The 12,997-nt window shown below is 46.3% G+C and overlaps 1 protein-coding gene across 1 annotated transcript in view; it reads right to left on the reverse strand.

The window, feature by feature from the left end:
• TLL2 (tolloid like 2) overlaps positions 1-12,997 on the reverse strand; it is a 131,525-nt gene that overhangs the window by 93,904 nt on the left and 24,624 nt on the right. The window contains 1 exon segment of the mRNA XM_034663052.1: positions 6,935-7,045. Coding sequence (XP_034518943.1) covers positions 6,935-7,045 — 111 coding nt within the window.

A 12,997-nucleotide genomic window follows, 5' to 3' on the forward strand; every position in this document is an offset into this window, starting at 1 on the left:
CCCCGCATCAGGCTCCTCTGCTGTGAGCCTGCTTCGTCCTCTCCCACTCCCCCTGCTTGTGTTCCCTCTCTCGCTGGCTGTCTCTATCTCTGTCGAATAAATAAATAAAATCTTTAAAAAAAAAAAAAAAAAAGAGTCTCCAAGCTCAAAATGTGTTGGGAGCAGAGACAGGTTGGGCCTCCTTTTAGAGCTTCAAACCTTGGACGGCAGAGCCCAGAAATCCTCATAGTATGCGTGGGTACCTCATGGGTATGCATTAGCCTTGTATGCCTAAATTTTGCCCCTTAATGCCCAATGGCCTTTGCGTCCCCTCTTTTCTCTAGCCCCAAACACGAGAGTTCAAATCCAGAGCTCAAACTGGCTTGAAAAAAGTGACGATGTGGCTATTCGATGGGAGCACTGAGACCAGGTGACGGTAACGTGTGCCACTCCTTTGAGTCATGGGCAGAGTGAGAAAAGGAACTCTAGGCGCTGAAGGGGCTGCCAGGTGGAAGGGCCCTCATGATTCAGAGAGGAGGCCCAGAGAGGTCAGGCAAGGTATCCAAACCTACATTGTGCACTCCTCCTATTTCATTCTTTTGCACTCAGGGCCCAAGCCACTGGGCTTATGCAGACGCTCACACAGACGGCAGGAATTTAGGAATGAGGATTTAGGGGCAGGTTGGTTTCTTAAATAGAGCTGGACATGGCCCAGTGGCTCAGAATAGACAAGACGGGGCCATCAGCTTCCATCAGAGCCAATAAGTCATTACAACCATCTCCCCTTTCCAAGTCCTCACGACAAAGCCCAAGAAATCAGATCCATCATCTGGATGGAGGTAACGACAAGGCGAGACTTCCTCTCCAGGTTTCCAGGTATTTGCAAAGATGAGAATGTGAAACACTGGCTTCCTGAACTCTTCAGGGAAGGTACAAACAAACAAAAGTCCAAAACATCAACCACATTGCCCTCCACCTTGTGTGGTTAGCAGAACAGGTGTCTCGGAACTTGGAAACCGGGCTATCAGGCTCTGCCCCACACCATCGAAGAAGATGCAGGATGGTCGGGGAGTGTGTGTGTGCCTGCGTGTGTGTCTGTGTGTGTGTCCTGCTAAGTACTTCCTTCACTACACAGCTAATCCGATTAGCAGCTTTAGGAAACTCTGCAATGTTAATTCAAGGGTCCCATTCATAGAACAGCTTGGCCCATGGCTGCTCAGAGCTCCCATTCTTCTTTCTGCAAATAAAATGCACACAGAAGGACTTTCTCTCCCCAAAGAATACGCTCTTGCCTCCTTGCCCCACACACATCCAAAATGCTACTGCCACTTCCTCTGGCAGCTCCCATGGCAGGGGCAGGGGTCTGTCTGAAAATGGGGAGAAAACAGAGCTCTTTCCATCCCAAGCACAACATGAGGCTAATTTTAACAGCACCGTCAACCCAGGTGGCCTTCCAAGCTGGCAGCTGTGCTGAGTAAGTTGTGTTATGAGAGCGCACCAGTTGTAGGGCCCTGGAGGAGTCGCTGGCTTTCTCTGGGCTTTCATTTCTTTCTCTGCAGAATGGGGACCTGGAGCAGAGGGCCGAGATGGAACAGAAGGCTGAAAGGAGAGAAGCGAGGGGCTTGTACAGACACAGTGGCATTCTGTTTGGCAGGAGCACAAGGAGAGGGAAGAGGGCTGGATATGTAGGTTGTAGACTGAGCGAGGACAGCCCAGACCAAGGTCAGACTCAGGAATGTTGCTGCTAAGTGATGGGAGCCACCGAGGATTTCAAAGAGTGTAGCTGTTGTGTGGGTCTCCCAGGACTGCTCTAACATAGCACCATAAAGCGTGTGGCTTGAAACAACAGAAATCCATCCTCTCCCAGCTCTGGCGGCTAGCAGGCTGGAATCAAGGTGTTGGCAGAGCCATGCTCCCTCTGAAGGCTCTAGGGAAGAAGCCTTCCTTGCCTCCTGCTAACCAGGAGTGGCTCAGGCAATCCTGGGTGTTCCCAGGCTTGTAGATGCTTCACTCCAGTCTCTGCTGCCCTCTTCACATACTCTCTTCCTCCTCGCCATGTCTGTGAGCCCTCCTCTTCTTATAAAGACTCCCATCACTGGATTTAGGGCTCATCTCAAGTCCCTTAACTAATTACATCTGCAAATCCTCTAGTTCCAAACAAGGTCACATTCTGAGGTTCCAGGTAAACATGAGTTTGGGGGGACATTGCCGTGGTCGCAAGGTCAGGGCCAGGAAGATCACCTGGAAGCAGAATGGGGAAGGAGGGACTAGAGGCAGGGAGACTGATTCTTCTAAGTGAATGACGGGGGTGCTCCCTGCTTGGTGTCCCAGCAGCTTTGCTCTGTGGCCAGTGCAGCAGCCCACGTGAGCTCATAAACCAACCCAGGCACAAGGTCTTTGCTCACCCTTTGGCACAGAGAGGCTCCAGCCTACCCTCCAAGGGATGGCAAAGGAATGATTACACGCACATCTGCTGTTCTCTGTTTCTTCTAACTGGCAACATGGTGGACAGGTTGGTCCAGTGGAGGACCACATGGGAGCTGGGAAAGCTGGTTCTAGTCCTGGTTCTGCCACTCACTGAATTTAGGACATTGGGCACACCTAGGGAATGAGGCCACTTTGGTCATCTCTAGGGCATTGTTTCATTCTGCAGCCAAGAAAGCAGCTCCAAACTCACAGGATGAAGCAGGAAAAGAAGGCCTCTGGGGCTACATGGCAGGGTTCTGAGCCCTCCCTGCTCTGATCCCCCTCCAGGGATTCAGCCCCCCTTCCCCCTGAACCCCCTTCCTTCCCCTCAAACTCAGGGGCACTAACCAAAGCTTGTAAATGAAACAACCTAAATCTAAGAATACATCCTTTCACACATTTGGAAGTAGGAAGATGGAGTAAAGATGTGGTTCTTTTTAAATTTTTTTTTAATCAAAGCAAATGTTTAAGGATCGTTGCACAAAGTTGTTCACAGCACCATTGTTTCTAATAGGAAAAAATTACAGGAAGAAAAGGGAAACACTCTTCATGTCATCCATACGGGATTAGTTTGATGAATGATGGCAGAGTTGTGCCTTAAGTGTGACAGGCCACAATGTACCGCATGAAAAGACGTCTATGAGGTGGTGTTAACTGAAAGATGCGGGTTGCACAAGAGGGTGTTGAGAAAAATCCCTTCTATATTTCAAAAGTCTCGTATGCACACAGCCTGAGCCCAGTGAGGCTGGAAGGAATCCAGCAAACAGATAATGACATGGATCCCTGGGGCTGGGAGAACAGGAGATTTTTACTTTCTACTTTGTACAGTTTTGAGCTATTGGACTTTCTTTTTTTTTTTTTTTTAACAACTGGCAGTATTCATTTCATCAGCAAAAACAATTAAAAAATTCCCATTCTGAAAATAAAATAACTATTCTAGATGGATGCAAAGTACTATTGGCCCACAGAGAAAAGTGATCAGGATAAAAATCACTTTGCCATAAAAGCACACCAGAAAAGAAAATACATTCCAAGCTTGGGAAGGAGGAAACACCAGGTAGGTATATGTTTCAAAGGCCTCAAACCCAAGCTGCCAATGTTCCCTCCTGCACATAGCAAATTTCCCCCATTCTCCACGTTAGCCTAAACCCTCCCAGGCCAGCGTGCTTTCTGCAAATACCACTACTAACAATGAGGAGGTGGCAGAGTTGATATTTATTGAGCACTTATTATTAGGCAGGCACTGTGCCGAGCACTTTATATGTATTTTTATCCTTATAACTTTACTATTCCCATTTGATAGATGAAGAAACTGAGGCCCAGCTCAAGGATCCAAACCCAGACAATCTGATCCTAAAGCCTGTGACTATAACCAGTGCTTTAACCACTCTTCTGGAAGCAAAGCCCTGTGGGAGCTCTTGAGCTTTTAGGCCCATAGGAGATGGTTCCAGGGTCTGCCCTGAGTTCACAGGGAGGAAGGAAAGAGAAGACTCAAGTTCTTAGGCCGGAGGCTGACCATGTTGGCCTCAGGGGAGTGCCGTGAGGGAGGCGAAGGCAGGGCTGCTAGGCTTCCCTTCACTGCAGCATCCTGGGGCAACCTTCTGGGCAGGCAACTCTCCAGGAGCTGGCCTACAGCTGGCATGGTGGCTGGCCACTGGCAGCCTCTCCCTGGGGTCTCCCACTCATGTTTGCCAAGCCCCATGCCGTGCCATGGCAGGTCCCCTGATCGGGTGACCCTGAACATTTGTGTTGGTGGATGAACACCAACTAACCGCTGAGCTGGTCCAGAGTATGGGAGAAGGGTCTCCAAGCCAGACAGACCACGCCCCCACCCCCAAAGCCCTCACCGGGTCTTGCACGGACACCACTCCTGCCTTCCGAATCAGCGTGCACCCACACAGAATGTAAACTGGTACAACTACGTTGGAGAAGAGACAATATCTACTAAAGCTGAACTTACGTAGCCTCTAACCCCTAATCCCACTCCTGGTTGCCCAGTGGAAAGGAGTGCTCGTGTCCACCAAAAGCTATGTAAAAGAACGTCAGTAGCAGCTTTATTGATCATTGCCCAAAACTGTGAATGGTCTAAGGATGACTAAGCTCGCATTCAGTCCACGTGAGAGAATACCGGATGACTAAGCTCGCATTCAGTCCACGTGAGAGAATACCACACAACAACGAGAGGGAACAAACTACTTCACTCAACAAGGTCAAGAGCTGAATGAAATAAGACAGACACAAAGAATACACGCTGTGTGATTCTATCTCCGCAGGTAAAATGAGTCTGTGTGACAGAAGCCAGGCTAGCGGCTGCTGTGGGGTGGGTACTGACTGCGAGGGGCCACAAGGGAGTGTCTATGTTTCTGGAAATGTTCCATGTGTTGGTCTGGGTGGTGTTTATGTAGACATATGTAAAAGTCCTATCATCCTGTATATTTGAGATATATGAGGTTTACACTTTTTAAGTAATATTGAAAAAAAAGTTTTAAAAATTTTAACCACACAGAGATTACAATCAATTCAACTTCTCTAGGCCTCCAGGTAAGAACTGGTTAGTTGAAGTAGAATTATGATGAGATGCTTCCTTTTGTTAGAACTCAATTAAGGTCATATATATCAGTGTGAAAAATAATTTGGTTTGCAAAAGTCCATTTAGAATTTGAACAGACTATTCAAACCACACAAGAGGCCTCACAACTTCTAAGAAATGACAGTTATAGAAGCAGACACCAAAAAGAAGTTCTAAAGGGCTAAACTCTTCTTCCTTCCTCCCAACCCCTGGCAGTGGGGTCCTTCTGATCTCCTGACAACCTTTGCCCTCTTGCTCTCCCCTCACCCCCCAGCCCCTGGGGGGAGCTTGGACTTGGCCCGGTCCCTGGAGCTGCTCGTATTCCTCATAAGCCATGGGAGTCGCCCCTCACTCTGGGCACATTCCCACCCACCCCTCTGACAGGCACCCTCACCGTCTACCCCACCAACCTCTGCAGGTGCGTCTCTCTACCACAGCCTACCCTCCAGGGACTCACATCTTACCACTGCTCCCCCAGTAAAGAGGGGCCCTCTCATACTCCCCATGTGGCTTCCCCACTGCCTGAAATGTCCTTTCTCCATTCTTTACTTCAAGAACTCATTCTCATCCTTCAAGACACAATGCAAGAGGGTCCATTCCCACAGTGCCTTTCCTGGCTCACCTGCTTAGATTTCTTTCCCTCACTCTTCTCTCTTCCCACTTCTCTTGGTTCATTACAGCCCCTGCCGTGAGGAACTGCCATTTACCTCTTCACCTGTCAGTCTCATTCCACTGGAGAAGAGCACCTCAGTGATAATATCTGCCATTGCCTGAGAATTTGCTTTGTGCCAGGCCCCAGGCTAGCCCATGACCCTGGGACTTGATCCTTCCAATCCCCTGAGGTGTGAATGATGGTTTCATCCCCATTTTGCAGATAGGAAAACTGAACCTTGGAGATGTTAGAGAGCTTGCCCAGGTCTAAATCCTGTCTGCCCGGTGTGAATGGTATCCCTGAAGGCAGGGATCCCATCTTACTCCTCTTTTTCCAGCACTGCACTTGGCCATGACAGGTGCCCCAAAAAAGGGTACAAATCTCAGTTATGCAAGATGAATAAGCCCTGGAGATCGGCCATACCACACTGAGCCTATAGTTTATAATACTATTTGTGCACTTCAAAATTTGCTAAGAGAGTAAATCTCTTGTGTTTTTACCACAATAAGGTTTTAAGAGTCTCAAAAGAAAGGAAAAGAGGGTGGGGGAGGGGCAGCAGGTGGCAGAGGCAGCGTAGCAGGGGGCCAATATGAGCCCTGGTCACTAAAGAGCCAGCCATGGCTAGCCACACTGGCCCATCAGCCTCACGGTGCAGCCCTTGTGCTGCTGCTAAGAATGGGGATTCCCAGAGCTGAGGTGTCTGAGCCCAGTGGGGGGGGAGGGTTGAGAACTCAAGAGACTAGTCCCACTACTATTCCCCCCAGAGTGGAGGCAAGGAGGGAGAAAAGTAGTTAGTCTGAAGCCCCATCGTGTTTCCCGGCCCCATCCGTCTCCTGGTTTGTCTGCAGGACAAGTGTACAGCGCCCCGCGAGCAAATGTCTTCCCCAGTGCTGGGCATCAGCAGCCTCATCAACGGACATGCCCAAAATGGAGTCCGTGTAGTCATTCCCTTCAGTCTGGGAAGTGCGGGACCCACCCGGAGGCCAACGTCCTGAGAACCCACACTGAGCTCAAGTCTGAACCTTCTGAGTTGGAGCCTGAACCTTCAGATAAAGAGGCAAATGGAGATTTCTTACAAGGATTGGCAAATCTGGAGGTTCCTAGTCCACAGCCCGCAGTGCAGAAAGAGTGACCCCTCTGGTTTTCCACAGACAGGGGGGCATGGGGCTGACAGGTCAAATACTGATGTCTTGAAGTCCACATCCACCCTTGCCAGGGTCCCTGACCCCCCTCCCCCGAGAAAGAAAAATGGGGGACACAATACGTACCTGTGCTATGCCCCCCTTCCTCTACTGACTGCTTGATCCAGTCTCTGGCTTTGTCGATGTGAAATAACTTCAGGTCCTCTTCATCTAAGGCAATGTCTCCCCAAAAGACAGCTGGAGAGAAAAAACATAAATGGATCCATTTAAGCTGGAGATCAGAAAAAATTGGATTTATTAATCCCCCAGAGGACATGGGATATTGGGTAGCAAACTCTAGAAATGACAATCCATCCAAATGAACCTAACACATAGGGCTGGTAGAGACAGAGAATGGCATTTAATAATTCTGTGTATCAGAGCCACAGGGCTGGAGCCAATCACCACGAAAATCAAGGCCTAGGTCTGTAAGGTATTTTGAAAGGGCACCCTGTCTTACTCGAGCTGTAAGCAGCTCTGGGCAAAACCACCACATAGAGACAGCTTTTTCTTTCTTCTCCGGAGTCCCCAGGATGTAAAAGAAAAGCATCATGTGATAAATGATACTATTATTCACAATGTTTGCTGCCCTTCCCTGGGGGAAGATAATATTTCTCTGCTCCATTAATGTCAGAATCGGCCACTTCACCTGCCCTGATAAATAAATGTGAGAGAAAGCTTTAAGAGTTAGTGCACAATTCACATGTCCTCTTTTCCCTTTCCCCAAAACAAGCAATGTTCCAGTTAGGGGTAACTCTATCACCCCAGGATCTAGAGTAAATTGATGTGGAGCAGAGGTATGGCTCATCAGGATGAATATGTAGCATGAAAGAGGAGAATAAAAACTGCTAGTTTTACAAGTCTGTGAGATTTGGGGCTATTTGTTACTAGAACACAACCCCTTTATCCTGACAAATACAGAAATTGCAATCAGAAGTAATGTGCTGCTGTAACAAAAATCCATTGTGTTTGGGCAAGGCAGTGGGTGTCAAGGAAACTTACTGAAGCCTGGAAGGAGGTGACCTATGTTATGCAGTGATGAGGTACCTGGTAAACATATTGGCCTGCATTCACTTGGAAGGCAGACGATAAGGTGAATGAGCTACGGCTTTAGGTGAAAAGATTGAGAGTCAGAATGTTAATAGCATGCCTTGGTTGCTACTAGCTGTGTTTGATAAGGTACTATAAGAAAGAAAAGGGTTTTTTAGAGAATTGGGCAATCTATACTGGGAATGAAAAGGCGAGAGAGTCCAGAAATTCAAAAAGAGCCAACCTATTCTCAACACTAAACAATAAAAGAAAAACTGAAAGGGCCTTTGAGTAACGAAGGCTTAGCTTTGTGGTGTGGAGAAATGGGAACCCTCATCCATTGCTAGTTGGAAGATAAGATGGTATACTACATATGGAAAATCATTTGGCAGTTTCCTAAAAAGTTAAACATAATCTTATCATAAGACCCAGCAATTCCACTCCTAGGAAATCTTCCCAAGAGAAATGAAAAGATATGTCCACACAAAGACATAAACTCAAATGTTTATAGCAACGTTATTCATAATAGTCCCAAACTTGAAAACAACATAAATGTCTATCAGCTGTTGAACAGATAAACAAAATGGGGTATAGCTATAAAATGGTAAACTATTTAGCAATTAAGAACAAACTATCGACACATGAATGTATTGACTACAATATGTATGAATCTCAAAACCATCATGCTAAGTGAAAGAGGCTAGGTGGGAAAGACTACATATTACATGATTCCATTTATATTAAATGTCTAGAAAAGGTTAATTTATAGAGCTAGAAAGATTGGTGATTGCTAGGGTTGAGGGCAGGACTGAGATCTGACTACAAATGAGCATGAGGGAACTTTTCCAGGTGGTGGAAGTGTTCTATAGTTTAATTGTGATGATGGTTGCACAACTATGAATTTACTAAAACATTGAATTGTACACTTACAACGGGTAAATTATATAATATGTAAATTATACCTCAAGAAATCTGTGTAAGAAAAAAAAACCAACATTCAACTTTATGGCAAGGACCAATCAAGATGGTGCCCAGTACATTCTTTCAGTGGGAGAATGGGGAAGGACAGGACACCAAAAGCATGGTTTCCCCACAGAGGCCTAGCAAATGCCAGGTGCCAGCAACTAAGTCCAGAGAGAGAGGCATGTCTAGAAAACAACCGTGGTGTGGCCACCGCACGTGCAGCTGAATCAAACAGGAAGATGACTAACATTTCAGAAAAGTATTGTCCCAGAAGAGTCACTAGCACGGCCCGCAGGAGACTGCAACTGTTTTAGACTTAAAATGACCTCAAATGATCCTTGGGCCCCCAACCTTCTATGGGGAAGGAAGTGGACTGAAAAAGAGGTCCTCTTCAGATACGGCCATTAAGAATAATGGAAAAGAAAAGACAGACCCCCCTGAATGGAGCCATGGAGGGCCACGGAGGAAAGGTGATTGGAGAACTACTCACAGGAGGTGGAATCAGAGCCCTCCTCTGGAGAGCTCTACCCCCCATGTGGGGAAGACACCTCGTGGCCTGCCACCCATCCTATTCCCTCTCAAGAGCCAGAGCAGAGCAGGGCACTATGATGTCAGTTTCGAAAACAACAATAGTTCAGGGAACAGCAAAGAGTGCTGTGATCCATTAGTGATGTCTGCCACAGGCAAGTGAGGGAGGGGCTACCCTCAGGGGGGTGTGTTCGCCCTCGGATTGGCTGCTTTCATCTTTAAGAAGAGAATCTGGGCAGCAGAAAAGAAACCAGAGTGTGGTATACAAGCAACTGCTCTTCCTAGAAATCTAAAAGAATAGATTGAAAAGCATTCCCAAATAAAATAAATTACTGTCACAACACACAAGGAAAAATGATGGATCGATAATTTGCACTACACCACTGTGCAACAGTACTTTCTGCAATGGTGGCAGAGCTCTTCAATATGTGGTTACTGGGCACTTGATATGTGCCTGGTGCAACTGAGGAACTGAATTTTACCTTTTATTTTATTGTAATTAACTTAAATTTAAACTGCTACATGTAGTTAATGGCCATATTATGAATATAATATAAATAATATAAAGTAAAATAGTATATAATATGACAAATAAAATAACATAAAATAAAATAATAAATTATATTTAAAATAGCAAAAAGCAACGCATATCTAGGAATAACCTTGATATAAAAAGTGGGATACTGGGGCGCCTGGGTGGCGCAGTCGTTGGGCGTCTGCCTTTGGCTCAGGGCGTGATCCTGGCATTATGGGATCGAGCCCCACATCAGGCTCCTCTGCTATGAGCCTGCTTCTTCCTCTCCCACTCCCCCTGCTTGTGTTCCCTCTCTCGCTGGCTGTCTCTATCTCTGTCGAATAAATAAATAAAATCTTTAAAAAAAAAAAAAGTGGGATACTATGTCAGGAATGTAAAATTCTACTAAAAGCTACAAAAAGTGACTGACATGAAAAGAAAAACATACTATGTTCCTGAAACGTTCATTCTTTTCAAATCAATGTGTAGGTTTAATTATACTTCAATCAAAATCCCAATAATGCTTTTATTATTGACAAACTGATATTAAAGTTCACCTGCATAATTAGATGATAACAGTCAAGAAAGTGTACCAAAGGAAGACTGGCTTCATCGGACATTAAAATATGTTACAAAGCTACAACAACCCTGAAACATAGAATAGTCTGGAAGCAATCTCTAGCTATACAACAAAATTCATAATGAGGAGGTCTCACAAATTTGTAGAAAGAGGGGGACTAAACAATGAATTATGTTGAGACAACTAGGTTAGCTGTTGGAGGAAAAATCGGGTTGGCTTTGAACTTAAACTACACCAAAATAAATTCCAAATAAGTAAAAAAAAATTAAAAATTAATCAACAAAATGGCTGAACAATATTTAGAATCAAAGGAGCTAAGTCTGTGCATTCAAAACATACAGCTATTGAATTCTTACCAAAGGCAAAACACGGCCCATGGCAATCTCCTAAGAGAAGCTCTGGGAGGATTCCTATCACCGGGTAAACTTTCTCTCCCCTGCCCCCTCAACTCTGGCTACTAAAGTGTAATCCACAGGCAAGCAGAGCTCCATAGAAATTCAAGAGAGCAGGACCCACACCAGACCTGTTGAATCAGAAGCTGCATGTGAACAAGATTCCCAGGGAGAGTGCGTGCACACTAACGTCTGAGAAGAATGGACCCAAGGCACCAGAGATTTTGCCTCAATCAATCACTCCCCTAGGGGCACAGGTTCCCCTGTACCCCTCTTACACTTGTCATGGCTGTAACGACGAGGTCAAGCAGGGTACTTCTTCACAGAACTACAGAACTGGAAAGGAGAGGCCAGAGGAAGCATCTAAAATGCACATCAGTGAAAACGCCATGGGCTTCAGTCTTGGCTGACCCCACTGGAACTCCAGCCTGCAATTTAGGGAGTTGTCACAAGGTGGTGGTGTTTTGTTAGGAAGCTTTGGCTAGTAACTATGTCGGGAACAGATTATGAAATACAATGGGAAAAAATGTTTTTCAGAAACCAAAACTAGAAATCTTTAAAGTAGTCAGATACAGTTTTAAAGTTATTATATAAGAAATTTGCAAATACAAAAGGAGACTAATTTTAAATATTTTCTAACGATATCTAATCAGTGATGTGCTGATAATTAACGATTGGCTAGGGGAAGGGAGAGCCCTGGTTTGTAGGGTTTGCTGATTTCCCTGGTGTAACTCCCACCATGGCTGATTTCAAGGTGGCAGAACATGGTGTTGGGAAAAGAAGCATACTCTGGGCTCTCAAAAGCTTGCAGGTAAGAACCAGCTCCAGCACACTACTGTAATAATAATGATGAGTATCCCTAATGTTATGTTTCCCATCTGATTCCATGCGTATGCCTGACCCTCAAGGCTGCAAAAGATGACCATGAGTCAGCCTTGCAGGGAAAGGCTCTCACCCCAGGATTCTCACAGCATCTTGCCCTGCCTGTCTTTCCCCATCTACAGCAGAAGCATACAGCACTCTGTCTCGGGTACCAGGCCAAATGCATTCTATACATCAACCTCAAATGAAGTACCAGAGAGGAGATAAGACTTGGCCAAGGTCATGCAATCAGGAAGAGGCTTCACAGATGTTTTAAGTTAACCAAGGCCTCCCGGATTCCCAAGTCAGATTTCTCCCTGACCAAGCCACTTTTCCCAAAGTTTCACATTCTAATAAGAATATGGCCTTAAATAGCTTTCCTTACGGCAGGACTTCATAGAGCCTTTACAACCCTAACAAATATCATGAGTCTCTAAGAGAAAGAGAACGCAGCCTTCCCAGTGTGGTTTGCCCTGGGATCTCTTTTCACTGAATCCTGGTCTAAGGAACACCCTTTGGAGACTGTTGCACTGCTCAGCAGTCCTCCAGGAGTTATAGACTCTGAGGCCTAGAAGGGGCCCTACTGGTGCTCAGGTCCAACCCATCCACTCATGCCTGAATAGCCTCTTCTCATACACTTCCAGTGACACAGAGCTGAGGTCCTTCCAACGCATCCCCCTTTACCTTGGATCAGCTCTCTCTTTTCCTCCCAAATCTGATGTCTCAGTTCTTCTCTCAGGAGCAGGGCACTGAAGAGAAACAGATTGATCGTTCTTGAGCACCAGCCAGACACCAAGCTCTTATGCTCCTCTAACCCGGCCGACGGCACTCCATGCAATACACATCATCACACTCATTTTTCAGATGAGAAAAGCAGGCTCAGGAGATTAGGCAATTTGCTCTGGGCCACCTCTCAAGTCCACTCTCAACTGCCGTCCATCTTTGCCTTGAAATGATCCATGCTGCTCAGTGAGGGAGGGAAGCCTACAGAGGAGGGACTAATTTAGCCTTGGTGGTGGAATCAGGAAAGGCCTCACGGAGGGGGTGACACTTGAGTAGGAGGATGACTTATGAGCAGAAGTTTGTTGAGTGGACAACAGGAGCAAAGGGCATTCTGGCCAAAGGAGAAGCATGAGCAAAGGCCCTGTGGTGAGAGGCAGCAAGGCAGTGTCAGGATAGGAGCAGAAGGGGCCCAATGAGGGGAGCCTGGTTGATGTGGGGGACCTACTCATGTGAACTGTCAATGACAGCAAGAGCAAGGCAGGATGTGAGGCTACGGGAAC

Source organism: Ailuropoda melanoleuca, chromosome 6 (assembly GCF_002007445.2).
Source record: "Ailuropoda melanoleuca isolate Jingjing chromosome 6, ASM200744v2, whole genome shotgun sequence".
Lineage (NCBI taxonomy): Eukaryota > Metazoa > Chordata > Mammalia > Carnivora > Ursidae > Ailuropoda > Ailuropoda melanoleuca.